At 42.1% G+C, this 17771-nt stretch overlaps 2 protein-coding genes across 27 annotated transcripts in view; one reads left to right on the top strand and one right to left on the bottom strand.

Annotated features, from left to right (window-relative positions):
* The window catches only part of PIGL (phosphatidylinositol glycan anchor biosynthesis class L), an 85462-nt gene extending 81068 nt beyond the window's left edge, over positions 1-4394 (bottom strand). For all 7 annotated transcript variants that reach the window (XR_006286320.1, XR_006286322.1, XR_006286319.1 and 4 more), the window contains exon 1: positions 4142-4394. Coding sequence is in view for 3 of the 7 variants with exons in the window: in XM_043531200.1 (XP_043387135.1) it covers positions 4142-4394 (253 nt within the window). In the remaining 4 variants the exon portion in view is untranslated. The remainder of the gene's footprint in view (positions 1-4141) is intronic.
* A 2762-nt stretch (positions 4395-7156) lies between these two features.
* NCOR1 (nuclear receptor corepressor 1) overlaps positions 7157-17771 on the top strand; it is a 114639-nt gene continuing 104024 nt past the window's right edge. For 11 of the 20 annotated variants that reach the window (XM_037880393.2, XM_037880390.2, XM_043531161.1 and 8 more), the window contains exon 1: positions 7157-7753. The gene's annotated coding sequence lies outside the window, so the exon portion shown is untranslated. Of the gene's footprint in view, positions 7889-17771 lie in introns of all 20 variants that reach the window. The other 9 variants (XM_037880400.2, XM_043531166.1, XM_043531170.1 and 6 more) reach the window with 3 other exon arrangements.

The following is a 17771-nucleotide window of genomic DNA, read 5'->3' as shown; positions in this document are numbered from 1 at the left end:
GCTAGGTGGCCACCGTTAAATAAGATGGTACGTTGCAGTCCAGTTCTTGGCAGAGAAGTATCTATAACACAACTGGTGATAATTGGTCTCCTTAGGAGAGATCAAAAACTGAACTCCTCCCTCACTACTAGAGGTGGTAGGTCAGACTCTGTATTGGCATAAATCAGTGTAGTTGCACTGACTTCAACAGAACTACACTAATTACACTAGCTCAAGATTAGGTCCTCAGACTTCAGAACAGCAGAGTGTCACTACTGTGTAAGAAACATTCCTACCTAATGCTTGTGATTTAACTAACAATTAAAGGGCTTAAGTTTCCAGTGTGGTCATGAGCACCTTTCATGAGCACGAATATTCACATAAAACTAGAATACTGCAATAATGAAGCACTGTCAAAATTAACGAGACATGTACGAGATTTCCTATCATTATAGTCTCTGTGTCAAGAAACTAATTCCTCAGAAGTCTGCACTGTTTCTAAAACAAATGTACTAAGTAACGTTAATGCAGGAGGTAACAGAGCAGAATTGAAAAGCATTTACAGAACCAAGAAAGGAATGTTAAAATATGTTAAAACCGCATTTAGAAAACAGCATTCTGGAAAACTTATAATAGCCACAGTGGGACCCAGGGTAGCATGGAACCAGGATTCATTAACTTAAGATACAGGCTGCTTCTTGATTTAATTATTTTCTTCTGATTCTGCCTTCATGTTATGTGCTCTGTTTGTTAGCATGAATCATGAAAAGTCCAGGTTAGAGCTCAGCTGGCCTCAGAAGGCGTGCTGCCCTGTGCAGCTTATAACTTCCAAGCAATACAATGAAAAAATACTGCAGAGTTTTAATGTGTGATTCCAGTTTGTAGTCAGCTATTCTGAATTACACGGAACTTTTTATTATTGCGAGGTGAGTCATCAGAATCTAGCATTCATCTGGTGAAGTGCTGCAATCTGAGCTGCCAAAATCAGCTTCATATGATGCTCAGAGTGAAACATTAACCTCAGAAGAGACAACTTTTCTTATCACAATAAAATTTAGACTCTTACTGCAGCCCAGAAATGTGTATCTTCAGGAGGCTCTGATACTGATCATCCATGAAAGGAACGACTTACTGAGCTAAACATCAGGTTGGAACTCTACAGCTTTCCTGGAGGCAGAGGCTCAGATCCCAGCAGAATCAACTCAAACCTACATCCTTCCTAGGTAGATTTAAATACTTCTGTACAGTTTACTGGGTGAGAGTCTTTTAGAAGCAGACTCTCTGTCTCTTATTCTTGGGTCTTAATGATCCCAGGACACTACTGGAAGGAGCGAGGATTTTCCTCAGCCAAAATTTACTCTGCTATTATGCAATGTGCTGTGTGCTAGTGAGTTGCTGACCTCCACTGCAGAGATAGCTATGCTTCAGTGACAATGTATGTATACAGGGCCAATTTCTGTCCTTGGATTACACGCACACAACTTCCACTGAAGTTGTGGGGTGAGATTCATATATATCTGAGAACAGAATGTGATCCACCATTTGTGAAATACCTTAGAATGACAGGAACTACATAAATGCAAAATAGCATTATTGGGCAGCCATTGCTACTGAAAAGCATTGAGTGGCTAGTATTCCTGAACCTCATCCATGGAACTCTCTCAATAGGATGGCAGCTACTAAAGAGAGCTATTGGGGTGTTAGTGCCACCAGTTATTCACCCTGGACTGTGTGACCAATAACAATTTGCTCACAGTGCTCTAATTCCAATGCATTCTAGTGGCATTTTTGGTTGTCATCTGACAATTGCAAGCGTGATGGTTTCTAAGTAGCCATTTTGCCTCCGTTTTAAAATTTCACAGAAGAAAATAATGGGAACCTTAATACAGTATCTGATCAGCCTCGTCTATTGCACAAACAAATGAAGGACCAACCATTTGGATCACAGGATCCTACTATGAAATGAAAAAGATCTGTGAGTCCATCCCCTTGCAAGGGCAGTTCCCTTTCAAAAAACATGAGTGATTAATCTGAAGCAGCACAAAAGACACTTTTTGATATGTGTGAAATCTCTGTAACAAGACTATTGCCAACGATTTTAAGGAAATTGATTACAAAAAAAGATTTACTTCTTTGGGAAAGGCGTGTGTAATGGCAGTATACCTGTATATAAATAAGGCTGCAAGTCTGTCACGGAGGTCATGGATTCCGTGACTTCCTGTGATCTCCGTGACTTTTGCAGCGGCTGATGTTGGCTCAGGGGCTGCTCAATCCGGGCAGCCCCTGGGCCAGCAGCAGCAATCTGGGTGTGTGGGAGGGGGCTCAGGGCTAGGGAGTGTAGGGGGGGAGTTTACCTCGGGGTGGGGGGGCTCTCTGGCTCCCACTTGCATGACCTCCCCTGCAGCTCCTAGGCAGCAGAGGGACTCCGGGCCGCATGTTGCCCGCACGTGCAGGCCACGCCCCCGCAGCTCCCATTGGCTGTGGTTCCCCTGCCTCTGCTGGCTAGGAGTTGCAGGAATGTGGAGCTGGGTAGGAAGCCCCTGCCAGTCGCACCAACCCCCTCCTTCCCTCAGCCACATTCCCCAGCACCCGCGGTGCCCCGGACTGCGCTCCCCCACCAGAGCATCCATGGCCCCCTGCCCAAGTTTTAGTCAGGGCAGGTATTTTTAGTAAAAGTCATGGACAGGTCACGGGCCTGTGTATTTTTGTTTAGGGCCCGTGACCTGTCCATGACTTTTACTAAAAATACCTGTGACTAAAACGTAGCCTTATATATAAGAAATGTTCTAGACTGAGCTGGCTTGGTGGCACTGTGCTAACCTCTCTGCACAGTTGTGAGAAAGCCAAATGGGGTCCAGTTCTGGTCTCTCATGATCCAAGCCAGCAAGCAACACACTGGAGGCTGCATATTCAGCTCTGGATGGGTGACAGACTTTGACTGATAAAAGAGTAACACCAATGGGCTCCAAATACTCCATCCAGGTCTTCTCACCTAGAGAGGTTTAATGACTTAAAGACTTGAGAATTGGGAACAGAAGAGTTGAGCTACCTAGAGTCTTGAGACCTACAGAGGCACCCTTCTCCCATCAAAAAATGACTCAGATGTGCATTTGACACTATATAGTTTCTAATAAGGAAATTCATGACAAAAAGATTCTTGATCCTTAACTTACCTTATAATCTCCTTGGGACAGGAACCCTATCTTTTATGTCTGTGCAGTGCCATTCTCACTATAATGTTTTATAAACAATCATGTTTGTGCGTCTACACAACTGAATGTCTTTCTTTTCATTTCTTTGCATTATTATCTAATTAATTTTAAAGTGTTTTGGGAGGTACAATTTGCATGGAACTCACTACATCAGATATAGTTTTATTATACTTCTTACCAGTAGTTCCTAACCACTGATATCTATCACAGTACTAGTACTTCAGGATTTGTGGAATGGTCCTCTGGATGTACCCACCCTCCCACACCTTAACCATTAGCCTCTCTACTGGTCCCCATGAGTTACCACTGCCCACTTTGCATTAAATGATACATGTTATAGCCTGCTGTCAAGTGGGGATTGCATCAAACTAGGGTCAGTTAGAGTGCAGTGATTTCTTGAGCACTATGAACTGAATAGCATGGTGACGTTTTAATGCATGCAATATTGTGTTTTGTCACTGTGTGCTGATATTTTGGAAGCAATGCTACAATGTATCATGATGGGACAATGACTTCATAATGGAGTGCACATCTACTACAAGGCCACACATAACATTGTGAAGTTGTAACATACAGCGTGTTGTCCTGAAGTCATGATGTGGTAAACTAGGGTTGCTGACGCTCCAGGATTGTCCTGGTGGCTCCAGGAACTGAAGATTAATCTTTAATTAAAGATTATATCGTGATGAAAACTCCAGGAATACGTCCAAGCAAAACTGGCAATCTTGGGTATGACACAACTCAGTTACATTGCATCATTGTGAAGCGGGGTGATATCATGAGGATGTTGGCTACAGCACAAAAGCCTGATTGGGTGATGTCACCATGCAACACCGGGTAATGACGTCACGGCACGATGATGTCACAGCATGTGGTGTCACTGGGTGCAGTGTGTTGGCATTTCCCTCAGCCGATCAACGTTGGCCAGGCCCACCCTCCCCATTCCTCACCTGAAGAGCAGCACAGCAGCCAGAGCTGGGCCCGAAACCTGCCCAGGCTGAGGATTGTGGGAGCAAAGAACATGGCTTCGTCATCAGGGTGCGCCGTCACGACCAGGGCACGAACGTCATCGGCCCGCGCTGGTCCCGCCGCACACAGGGTTCGGTGTCCCCAACCCGCGCCGCGTCGTCGCAGCCAGCGCCAGCCCAGCCACAGAAGCGCAAGCAGCGCCGCCAGGACCGAACCCAGCGGCGCCAGCGCCATAGCGACCGAAACCGGAAGGGACCAGCTCGTTCCGGGCGGGAACAAGGACGAGCGGCAGAAAGGTTCCCCGCCTCGAAAGGGCTTTTCCCTGAGCAAGGCTCTCTTCTTTGGGTGAACCCAGGAGGGAGTGACAGGGATAACACGCAGGGGTCACTCTCCTCCTTCACTGCCCCAGAACTGGCCCACCAGATGCCCCCCCCCTTTGGGGAGGGGAAAATGAGCCCCTTGCAGGAACTCCACCCAGAAAAGATTCATGCACAGAGAAAAGAGCTCCAGCCTCACCAATATCCCCCCACTACACAGGCTCCCACTGGGACATCAGAAAAGGCCACACCAAGGCCACAATGGGCCTCACATGCATGTGGCTATCACCCCACCCTTTCAAATCACCTCTACCAATGCATGTATTTTGCTTTGTCGACAAGAAATGATTAACAATGCTTATAATAACTGGTATTGCTATAGTCCCAAGAATGTGCTAGATGACATACCAGACTCATAGGAAGTACAGTCCCGCTCCAAAGAGCTTACACACCAAGTTCTTCTCTCCTGCTTTGGAGGCTCAGATGAGATCCTGCAGTCAGGGCCAAGTCGATGGACCCTTGAATTGTACAGAAATCTAAAATCTACTCATGCAGATCCGGTTGCAGGATTATGACCTTACATTGTAAACTTTTTGATGCAAGGACTGTCTTTATTATTTGTGTCTTGGACAGCACCAAATATATGAAGTTGACACTTAAATAATAGTAAATATAATATATAATAAATGTAGGATTTGAGGTCATATAATTTGTTTATCCCATTGCTGCCTTCTAATGTAGATTACAGAAACCCTGTGAGTTAGCTGTAATCTTCTAAATCATATAGAGCTGAAGGAGCAGAAAGGTAAGAGGAGCGTATGTCTTCAGAGATTCTACATGTGTTCAGACCTCTGTGATGCACAACTATTTTAACTGTGACAACATGAAATAGAAGGCATTTGGGTGCTGATTAGAGGTTAAAGTTACCATGAGAGAGAGATGGAGGGAACAGAGAAATAGGAAAAAAGATATAAATTATCATTAGAAAAGTAATAACATATATTACTAATGTTTTTCCGGGGGATGTGCAAGGTAGAAGAGTAGTCAGCAAGGGTAAGGTCTGAACCACTTGGACATAGGGTTGTAGAGCAGGATAAGGACCACAGTTTGGGGAAAACCAACATTAAAAAAGCCAAAAACTAAAAATGCATGTACATTTGACATCTTGCCAGTAACTTATCTTGTTTTTACTGTTTTATCTTGTCTATTTAGGACCTGAAGCTGTAAAGATTTGTGCATATGCTTAACTCTACACACTGTGAGTAAATCTACTGAAATCAATAGAACCACTCACAGTGCAGAAAATTAACCATGTAAGTGTTTGAAGGTTTGGTATTATATTTTGTAAACTCTTTAGGTCAGGGACTGTCTGATCTCAAACTTGTAAAGCACTTTAACACAATGGGGTCCCAATACTGCAATATAAATACTTTAAAACATAATAATAATAAAAACAATAAAGTACACCCAGCTGCTACAGTGTCAACCACCACATAAGTACCTGCAGTAATTATATGGCCCCTCACCCCCCACAAACATTGAAACAGGGCCCTTCACACTCAATGCTGCTTATGTGAGCATGGAAACAGACTCTCACTCCTTTTTTTCCTGTGAAGAATGCCTGAGAACTGGGACCTCTCTGTGGTGTTATCACATTTAAAATACCATGTTAAAAAATTATCAGAATTTATTTGTAGTGGGTAACTTGAAAAAGGAATATTTAAAAAGAAAAACTGACATTTTGATTGCCTCACTAAAACATTTTTAAAAAACCCCTTCCTCACTAGAGGGAGAGGCTCGAGAAAAATAGCACAAAATTCATTACAAAATGTGAGTCTCCCTGAAACTGAGACTTGGCAGGACTATTTCTGTTTTTTTTTCCCCTTTCTCCCCTTGCTCCTCAACCTATACAGCATGTATGAAACATTCACACGGTGTAAAATATATTGAAGACTTGCCAAGTCTCATTCTGTTTCAGAGCGTGACTCCCTTAATGTAGGATTCATTTTTAAGGTAGTTCTAAAAATGATATTTCACTTGTGTTGAAGGATTTTGCTGCACTCCTTTCATTGGAATCATTAATTTCTCACTCATTCAAATTTTCACACCTTAACAGCCTTGCAGATGGATTTTTAAAAACATCTTGTTTGCATTGATAACATGTAAAGCTCTTTTCTCCCTTTTGCTGTATTCACTCTTATTTTAATCACACTGACATTGTGCATGTATGGTATTTGGATTTGGTATTTGGATTTGCCTTCTCTGTTTATACCCGCCCCCCCCCCCCGGCCCCAACCTATACAGCATTGACAAACATTTCACCTATTATATAACATATTAATTTGACCTTATTTGGAGTGTGTGTGGAAAGACAGTTTTTCTGGGTATGATCCCCTTAGCTGAATAAAGTATCGCCACAAAAATAAAAGGATCATCTGTCTATTGCAGGCTCTGCTCCTGCATGCACGGTCCTGGCAAACAGAACTATCGCTCACCCGCTAATATTTAATGCACAGGTCGCATCATCAGGCGCTGGAATTGCTAATTTTGAGATGACAACACTCGGTCTGCTCGTGTTAGTGCAACACCTAGTCCTGTGAAAGACCACAGATGACTACAACCCCCCTCCTCCCCCGCAAGTGTCACACTGGAACCCTCTCCTCCGCCGCTTAGTGTCCCCACCCACTCGCAATGGCTGGCACCTGCCCCATGTCCTTTCTCTCCTTCCCACGGTGAGTTCCCCATGATGTCCTTGCCCCCACCCTCTGGCCATGTCTCGGCTCCCCCAGAGTCAGTGCCCCCCTGGGCCTCTCCCCACGAAACAGCGAAGGCGGCCTCCCTCCCTCCGCCCCTCCGCGAGTCTCCCCTATGGCCATGCCGCGGGCACCCCGCTCCTTCCCCCCCATGGGGGGGGAGCCCTTTACCGCTGCACAGACCGACGGGTCCTGGCAGTGGTATAGTGACACCCCCTCCTTCCGCTGCCCAGGAACGGGTCGACCCGGTCCGGTGTTACTGGGGCTCCCAGGGAGAATAGGAAAAGGCCGAGTGTTCGTGATCTGACCCTGACAGCGGGCAGAAAACGAGAAACGGGCCTCTGGCTGTGCGGGTTTGTTATGTAGCTGTTAGGACCCGGCCACAGGGGGAGGAGCCGCCCGAGCCGGGGGGAGGGGAGACAAGATGGCGGTGACGGAGGAGCTGAGGCTGAGGTGAGAGACTCCGCGAGTCTCGACCCTAGCTCGAGTTGGCCGTCTGCTCCGTTCCAGCGCCGAGCTGCCGGTAAGAGGGGGAGGGTTTCTCCGGGCAATTGCGGGGGAGGCGCTGCCGCCGTTTCGGGCCTCGGGGCCTAGCGCGGCGGCTGTAAGGAGGCGGGGGCTCCTGGCAGTTCCCTTCCTCCCCGGGGACAGAGAACAGGTAATGTGCGGCTGCCACCCCCCCGGAGCGGTGGGGCGAGGAGAGGAGGGAGAGCGGGTGGGGCCGGCATGGGAGGGGCAGGGTGGGGGAGGGGAGGGGTGCAGAGGAAGGGGGGGCTGGAGGGGATTTCAGCGGGGGGGGGCTAGAGAAGCTCGCCCATAGGGAGGTGGTGGTGGTGGTGGTGGTGGGGAAGCTGTGAATGGCTCGAGGGGAGGTGGGGGTAGCAGGGGACGAGCATGAAGCGGGGGTGGGGTAGGTGTTTGGGGATGAGGGGATTAGGCCTGGGGTGTAGCAGGGCTGGCTACTACCAAGAGGTTTCTGGAGACATTTCCGAGCATCGCTCTTCTCCTGGATGTCGGTCCCTCCTTGGGAGGGGGTCCCGAAAACTCAACCCTCTGGGAACGTGGAGAGGAGCGTGGATTGTTCGATATACTGTAGTTAGTTTCTGGAGATGTCCTGGTTACAGAAGCTGCAGATTGGAAAGTGCAGCTACTGCCCCAGAGCTGCCTCCCCTAGTCCCACACTGGGGTGGGGGCGGGATTGCTGCTGCCGATGCCGACACTGAATTGTTGATTCAGGATCTGTAAATATCCCCAGTCTCTGTCATCTGTGTGGTGTTGCAGGAAACAATGGAGGTGGCTTATCGTAATTGTCCAAAGTTGATGGTAGACTGTGCCTAGTCAGTTGCTGCTCTTCAAAACTGGTTATTGCTATTGTGTATAAGTATATTGTGTTAATTGTAATTGCTCATCAGTCCTGTTTAACATTATCCACTCTTAATATTAAACCAGCGTAAATACACATGCAGGGCTGAATAAACTGTTATTGCTGTCTGAAGTTCTTGTTTTTCATGCTTAGAAAAAGGTGGTCTTTAACAATCCTATTTACTTAGTTCTTTGCAATGATGATGTAACCTAAGTGAAAAAACAATAGTGGATCCAGGCTGTAGTTATTTCTCCTTGTCACTAGTGAGTTAACTTGGAATGGTCGGCTTTGCGTCAATATATTTACATTGTATGCTATTTTAAACCTATGGAGTCCATGGGTAAAGAGTGCTGGACCTGTACTGGATTTATGTATTTCATTTTATTTTTTGTTATAGACTTTATTATTTGAGGAGAAGTTGTGCTATATTATCTCTTTAACATAGTGATAATTTTGTGATGAGGACCTCAATAAAAAAGATACTACGGTAGTATGTTTGTTCACATAAGGACTGTGTCCAGATCTTATTTTTTGTTGGCTTTAATCTATATAGTAGAACACCAGTTGTTTTGCTATTTCTTCTTGCCTGAACAACCGTGAAGTTTGAAAAAGTATATAATATTTGAAGTGGATTTCTCGTCTGCTGAAATCGTGTGTGTGTGTGTGTGTGTGTTGGGGGAAGGTATATACTTGTCCTAAAGCTAGGAAAGTTCAGAGAAGTGGATTCTTTGTAGCTATTTTCAATTGGAATTATTTGTGAATGTGCCGTTAATTTTTCTTGGCATTGCTCTCTCATATAGGTTCCTTGGTGAGGTTAAATTTTTGATATAAATTAATCTGCAGGGCAATTTGTTTTTTCATTTGAAAGTGTATTGCATGTTGTTGCTCGTCTAAACGTACTAATGATGCCTGGGAATGAGCAACATTTGGGAGCTTTCTTGCTGTTGGAGTTATAACTTGCATTTGGAAGTGGACAGAGAAAGTGCCGCAATTAAAATATTTTTCCTATTTAGTTTCATGTATTCAGTAGGTTAGAATACAATGTAGATAACAATATATAACCAGAATGTATTTTGAACATGTAATGAAGGGTTGGCTGATGCTAAAATATCAAAATATATCATAGTCTTAGCAGGATAGAAATTAATATATTCTAAATGCTCTCAGAACCCATATAGGCTACTTATTTTGTCATCCACACCAGGCTTTCTGATATTTGAATTGAATTTTGCATTAGAATTCTGTTAATCTGATCTTTTTATTTAAAGGGATACTGTCAACTAGAAATCTGATTTCAAAAAAATAAGGTCATAGTAGCTACACCTGCCTTTGAATCTCTTTCTTCAGTTTCTCTTCACCAGTTGTTGTGGCCTTATAATTACATCTTTCTATCTTCTAAAATATTTACCTTCCCAGTGAGTGTGGGTGAGAGACTTTTACAAACAGGGGAAATGGACTCCATACAAACTGCTGTCAAATGCACAATTAAAAAAAAAATTCCTTCAATCGTTCACTTATATTTCTTAGTTGTTACTTGTAACAGTAAATTAAAATCAGCCAGAATTGTGTTTTTATTGACCGTCACATTAACTTTTTCTCTGCATAACATTAGTCATATCTCTCTTCGTTCGGTGGGGGTCTAATTTTCCTTAAAAGCTCTGGGCCATTTTTGTGTGCAGTATGTTTAGCCTATCTTTCTCTTTATTTTTTGTGCTCTCCTTAAATTTGCTTTTTCGTTGGGGGTTTCCTGAAGTAGCCAAAATATTATTCAGTTTTTCTTTTAATACATATGGCTAACTTTAAAAAAAAAAAAAAAAAAAAAAAAGTTAATGATCATTGAATTTGGAACCCAGGTACAATGCATGCAAGTGCAATGCAGCACAATAATAAGTAAGAATACTACCTGTATAGTGGTTCTATAACATGAACAAATGTTTCCTGAATGCTAGTCTGATGCTCTTATACTCATTTTTGAACTTTTGTCAAATCTGAACCAAAGTCACAAGTGAAAAATGAATAAATTAACTTAATGTGCCACATAGTCCTTCCACTGTAAATGACCCAGATGAAAATTCTGACCTATGCACCATTGCTGTCTGTAAATATTTACTTTGGTCTTTTTCTAAATTATGCAAATAGTCCGGAATGTGCTCAATACATTTCCCACTTACAATGAAATTCTCTGCTTCTCTGTCTAGAAACGATGTTGTGTACGATGCTAAAATCTTCACTGTGTTGCCTTGATTTTTATCCATTCTCACTGATAAATTGCTACGAGTTTGAAGTCACCTGGACCTTATGGAGCTTCACCTTGGAGTATTAGTCTACATGCAGAGAATTCCAATTTACTTTGGAGCTAAGGATCTCTCAGGATACTCGGAGGGAACTTGTATGTCCTTGAATCACCACATGTCCAAAACACTTAAACAGTGCTGCCCAATTAGTCCTAGACTGCTTTGATATGCAATGTTTTTGTTTCTTAATGCTTGAGGAGGATGTTGGTCTATGTGGTTTTTTTTAAAGTGACTGACTTCAAAGGTTATTGCAAAATAGAGATCTTATATTTGTATGAAGGTGCATTAGTCAATCTCTGAAAAAATCCTCTTGTGCAACTGCTTGAAACAATGAAAAACTCAGTCCAGACAAATAAAATTTAATCACTGCTGGCTGGACTTAAAAATCCTGGGTGCTTTGGCTGACCAGATTATCTAAAGCTGAAAATAAGAACTTTCTCACTGTCCTTGTGTGAATACCTCTAGAAGAAATAGAAGACTTGTCCATCATGGTGTGATGGTTTCTTAGTCATTTTCTTGTTTCCTTCTGCTAGTTCAGGGGAAGTGAATTTGCTTAATCTTGTCAGCAGTCATCTTGAAGTGATACTGTATGTATTCATCCCTAGGGAAAGAGGGGAAAAATAGCCTCCATAGGTTTGTTTATTTACTTATTTTGCTCTAGGGAAACTGGTGGTAAGTTATCAGAAGAATTTCTGTAGAGACTTTACTGAAGCTGCCATGAAGGGCAACAACTTGGCAGACCATTTATGAGAGCATCCTCATTTCAAGACAGATGACTAACAAATGCTGAACATGGTTTTAACTTGTATCCAGAGCATTTTCTTAAATAAAAACTTACCTATCCCTCATCTTAAAGTGTATACCTACTGATTCATGTTTTATTTGGAGACATTAGAAGGTTAAATTCATTACAACTACAAAACTCTATTCATCCAAAAAAAAAGGCGAGTGGGTAATGGTGCAAAACCGCAACCTACAACTAATTAGTATTCTTAGTCATGACAAGATTTAGGAGAAATATTTTCAGTTAAAAAAAGCACATCCTTGATTGGTATCCACTGTATATTTTTATCTTGGATTAATACATACTTTTAAAAAGAAAAGGAGGACTTGTGGCACCTTAGAGACTAACAAATTTATTTGAGCATAAGCTTTCATGAGCTACAGCTCACTTCATTGGACTAACACGGCTGCTACTCTGAAACCGTACATTCTTTTAAAATATTGTCTAATTATTAGATGCTTTTGTTCTGATGTACTGGATGTCCACTGAATGCATCTGATGAAGTGAGCTGTAGCTCATGAAAGCTTATGCTGAAATAAATTTGTTAGTCTCCAAGGTGCCATAAGTCCTCCTTTTCTTTTTGCAGATACAGACTAACCCGGCTGCTACTCTGAAACATGTAAGAGTATAACTTGTGGCCTTATTTATTTTTTGTCACACCATCAACATAGTACCTCTACTGGTCTGAGCCTTACAAAAGGGTTGTATGTGTATCTGTTCATACTTTCTGTTAAATAGCACATGCCTCAAACTCGGTACTGAACACAATAAATAGAAATAATCCTTTTCTCTGGCATGCCACTTTTCAATTTGGTATAGAGTATTTGACAAGAAGTTTGGTATTGCTTTTAAATTCTTTGAAAATTCTAATTTTAAAGAATATTGTCTGTGTATCTAGAGTGTAAGCCTGAATTTGTCTTGAGCCTAATTGAACTTGTATTTTCCTCTGCACTCTGTGAAACACTGTGTGCTCGATACCCAAGGGCCCACCTCTACATGCCTTTGCATATCTCTTGATAGGACAACTATCTATGCTTATTAGTGGTAAAGATTCTGTGGTTTCCTTACTCTTTTATTGTAGACCTTAATAGTATTTTAAATATACTATTAAGTGTTAATCCCATAGCTTTTTCTGGGTGGGGTGCAATATACTGTATATGACCTTGAGATTATTATTGTACTAATGAAAGGCTATAATTTTTGAAAGTTCCATTTTTTTCAAGAAAACTAAATTATTTCAAGATACACTATTCTACCTAATTTAATAAACCAACAGAGGCAATGGGGTTTACACTTGGGGACTGCTATTTTATTCTTAAATTGCCTCAATGTGAATTAATGATTGCAATGGTCCTAGAGCAGGGGTGGGTAAACTTTTTGGCCCGAGGACCACATCTGGGAATAGAAATTGTATGGCGAGCCATGAATCTTCACTAATTGGGGTTGGAGTGCAGGAGTGGGTGAGGCTCTGGTTGTGGGTGCGGGCTCCGGGGTGGGGCCAGCAATGAGGAGTTCAGGGTGTGGTAAGGGGCTGTGGGGGATGAGAGCTCCGTCTGGGAGTGTGGGCTCTGGGTTGGGCCTGGGGATGAGGAGTTTGGGGTGCAGGAGGGTGCTCTAGGCTGGGACCAAGGGGTTTGGAGGGCGGGAGGGGGATCAGGGCTGGGGCAAGGGGTTGGGGCACAGGGAGAGGCTATGCGGTGCAGGCTTTGAGCAGTGCTCTCCTCAAGTGGCTCCTGGAAACAGAGGCCATGTCCCCACTCCAGCTCCTACGCGGAGCTGTGGCTAGGTGGCTCTACACACTGCCCTGTCCGCAGGCGCCACCCCTGCAGCTCCAATTGGCCACGGTTCCCGGCCAAGGAGAGCTGTGCAGGCGGCGGTAGCAGCGTGCAGAGCGGAGCCCCCGGCTGCCCTTACACGTAAGAGCTGGAGTGGGGCCATGCCGCTGCTTCTGGGAATCACATGGAGCGGCCCCCGACCCTGCTCCCCAGCTGGAGTGCCGCAGCACCGGAGCAGGGCAAGCCCGAGACCCCACTCTGTAGCGGGAGCTCCAGGACTGGTTTAAAAACGGCTTGCAGGCCGGATCTGGCCCATGGGCTGTAGTTTGCCCACCCCTGTCCTAGAGTGCTCTATGATAAATTACTCAGTGCTGAATTATGAGGTACTTCAGGATGGAGTAGCTATTTTAACGCTTAATTTCTTTGGTTGGGATAAGTCAGATTCCTAAAGGACTATTTTAAGTCTATTAATTGTATGTGTAATGCAGTCCTTTTAAATGATTTCCTAGTAAGAAACTGCTTTAAGTATTTGTTACATTTTAATGAAGAAAACCTGCTGCATAACAGTTTATAGTTTGAAACGTTGGGCAAAAATGTATTTACAACAGGAATAACTTCAATGGCTGTCATAGTTTTAAATTTTCTTAGCACTCGTAGTATATTTCCAGGCAGCTCATAATAGAAAAACGTAGTTTCACAGTGTATGAACTGGCATTAGTGAGCATCTTCCATATCCGGAATTAAAATTTCTCTCCAGAAAATTGTCTAAAGCAATAAGTACTACTGATCTAAACATCTTGTTTGGTCTTTTTCCAAGTGTTAGTTGGTGGGCTTATCAAAAGAATTCCAGTCATCTGATCCTTTGGGTTAGCGTTTTGGGCAATATTGGGTCTATTTGAGTGCAGTGGTATGGTTAGTCACTTTGTATGATTACTCCTCATTTTCTGTTTTCTTCTGAAATATTTAGTTTATGAATACTACGTCATAATTTGTCTAGTCAATATCTCTTGAATAGTCAAATTCAAACCTGGTAGTTTTGATATCCATTAGGGGGAGAAATGGGGCGTGGTAGGAGGATGCAGTTTGGAGAACTGTGACCACACAGCGAACTTCCTGCATGTCCCATTTATTTAAAAGCAGTTTTAGCTAGAGATGGCCTGTCATTAGAGAAACAATCTTCTATGTCATAATTAGGTTTGATATGTACCTAAGCTCTTGGTCAAGCATAGCAAAAGCAGACTGTGTGTCTTAAACAGGAAGGATGATTGTGTAGTATATATCTTATTTATGAGGATTGAGATCATGTGACACAATGCTTCTCAGGCCGGATGAAACGGGAGCAATTCATGTTCAATATAAAGTTCTGTGAACTTTGCCATCATGCTGTTTGGACTGATGATTATTACTTATTTTCTAGATAGCAATTTTTCAGGCATGGCTTCCAGTTTTCAGTTCATGAGGGCTCTTTCGTGGTTCTATTCAGCTATATGCTTTTCTCCTATTTGGAACCAATGGGAGTGGAGATGTGGTGGAGAGGAGACCAGGAGATGCATAAAATGTCTTCACAATGAACGCTTTCTAGTATTGCATGCTTTTCATATGAAATTTTAAAACCATAATCCCTAACTACAGGTCTTGAATTATCCCCTCATTGGTTGTACCTAACCCATCACCTAGCACAAATTTAACCATACTTTAATCAAGAAAATGTTTAAACCCCCCTCACTCTAACCAGTGAGTGGAGGACTTCCCCTGATCTCATAGTTTCATGTTGTGGTGACCTTCCTTGGCCAATGAGGGCTGAGTGGGAGTTCCTTCAGGATGTATGAATGCCAGTCCTTCATTAGCCACAGGCAGGCGTAGTTGAAGAGGGATGAAGTGTTTCCTCCCTCAGAGACTGTCTCTGCAGCCAGCAAATGAGAAACTAAAAACTGAAATGTACCTCTTGTTTGCTAGCCAATGGCCTGTATCTGTCAATGTTTACTTTTGCTTGAGATATATACTCTTCTAGAACAGCACACCTTTTTTCAAGATAAGAGGGTTGCTGATTTAGATACTACTTAACAGATGTTAATACAGTCTGAGTTCCCTTTCCTCAGGAACAGATTATGTTTCAAACATTACATGGCCTAATTACCTTTCATGTGGTCTTCCATTTAATGCATCATAGCTTCATTTAACCCTGGCCTTGCATTTCTGTTCACATTAACAACTTTTATTTAACATCCTAAATTACAGCATGGAGATTAGAGTAGAATTTTGCTGGATAAGAGTATTTGTAATTTGCACTCTATTAACTCAGTAACTTTTGCTTTGGTGGAACATCACTTTTAAACTTAGTAGTTACTTTCCAGAAATGACTTAAATTGGTCATTTAAATTATATTATAGCTTTAAAAATCCTGTAAAATTGGTCCAAATTGTTTAACCGGCCACCAGCATTCATCTTTCAGAATTGCAGCAAAAATTTGTTCTTAATCAAACTTGAATTATTAATATTAAGATTGAATAATATTTCAGAAGTATTTTTATTAAAGTGTGTTAGGAGTTTGACAGTACTGTAGTCTGTGTTCATGGAAATTTCCTGTTCCTAAATCAGAATTTTTATATATTTATATTTTGCAGTCTTAGTGTAGCTGGAAAAGTCATGCTGATGTTCCATATTTGCTGATAACAGATAATACATGACATCTTACTTTTGGCTGCTGTAATGCTCTTTGGCTCTTGTCATTCCTGTCACTAGCTGTATTAAAGTCTCCCCTGTTTTCTTCTCATGTCACCTACAATGTGAACCAGACACAATCTGTAGTTAGTACTTCAGGCATTGAGGAGTACAGTAACGCTGCCGTAGTGTGGAATACATAATCTCTCCATTTCATAAAGGGCCCTCACTATGGCTCTTTGACCTTAGAAGCTATTGTTAAAACATTGCCTTCTTAAAGAAGAGATTCTTGTAAAGAGTAACCCATGAGTTAAATGTTGCAAGAAGACCTCCATACTCCCAATAACTTTCTTGTTGCTGAGATACAAATGCATGTTTGTTGATTAAGAAGTTAATTTTGCCTGTTGGCTACATCTGCAAACTACAATAAGCAGTAGAAGAGTAGTTCATGGATATGCAAGGAAAACTACATAGTCAAAGCTTTCATTGGGGAAAGAGGAAAACAATTATTTGGGGAAAGAGAAAAGTTTCTTCATTTTTTCTCTACCCAGCCAAAATTTCAGGAGTTCTTGTAAACTTTAGTTTTATTTCACATTTGGATAGCAACTTTTCTTAACATAATTACATCAAGAGATTTTGTTACATAAGACTGAACGATATGACTCTGAAATATGAAATCCATAACTACTATACTACTTTTTATTCGGAGTTCTATGTGGAATCGTTAATTTGCCTTGAACGTTGCTTGTGTGGGCGTGTGTGTACATATTTTATTATTTATGAGAATTATTATGTCCAGTAAACAGATGGATTTGTAGTGAGAGCACAGCCACTGAGACCAATTCTAATCCTGTCTTTTTCCACTGATTACTGGCACTGGGCAAGTCACTTGACCTCTCCATTTTCCTTTTCTATAAAATAGCCTTACCACTTAACCCTTCACAGGAATATTGTAAAGTGTTCATTAGTGTTTTAAAAACACTCTGAAGAGAACTATTTTCTAAATGCTATGTATTACGTCCAAGGAAAAGGGACAGAAAATAAGAGATGCTGTTACTGTGAATGAATTAAGATAAATGGAAGAGACTCCAAAAGGAGCAGAGTTGTGTAATGTGCTTGCTCACTTCATGGACACAAGTCCTACTGGCTTCAGTGGGAGTTCTGCCATGGATTGAAGGCAGTATACATCCTTTAGTTGAACAGTCTGCTACAGTGCAATTAGGAGAATACTAACTTTATTTGTGGTAAACAAAAATGTGTAGTATTCCATAGTTCAGAATGCCCATAAACTGAACAACTTGTGAAGGATTCAAGCAAAACTCTCAATCTGTGTTTGCCATTATGTACCAGTATCACACAGTATGGGCTCTAACTTACCCTTCCAAATCTGCAGTTAAAAGCAAAGAATTTATATTTTGCTCATGATTTAATTACTTGATTTTGTTTTCCCACATCACAGCTGCTCTCAAATAATACCATACTTATTTATTTGTATTATCATTGTGCCTAGAGCACTAGTCATGGACCAGGAACCCACCTCTTTTGGAAGGACAGTAATAGTTCCTTTCTAATAAGTAATTGATACTGGTTATTGACTTTAGCCCAGTGATGTTCTGCAGCATTGATTAATTTCAGTTGGACTCACTATAACACATAGAAATCCA

This window comes from Chelonia mydas, chromosome 17, assembly GCF_015237465.2.
Source record: "Chelonia mydas isolate rCheMyd1 chromosome 17, rCheMyd1.pri.v2, whole genome shotgun sequence".
Taxonomy (NCBI): Eukaryota; Metazoa; Chordata; order Testudines; family Cheloniidae; genus Chelonia; species Chelonia mydas.
This window is presented reverse-complemented; position numbering and strand designations above follow the sequence as displayed.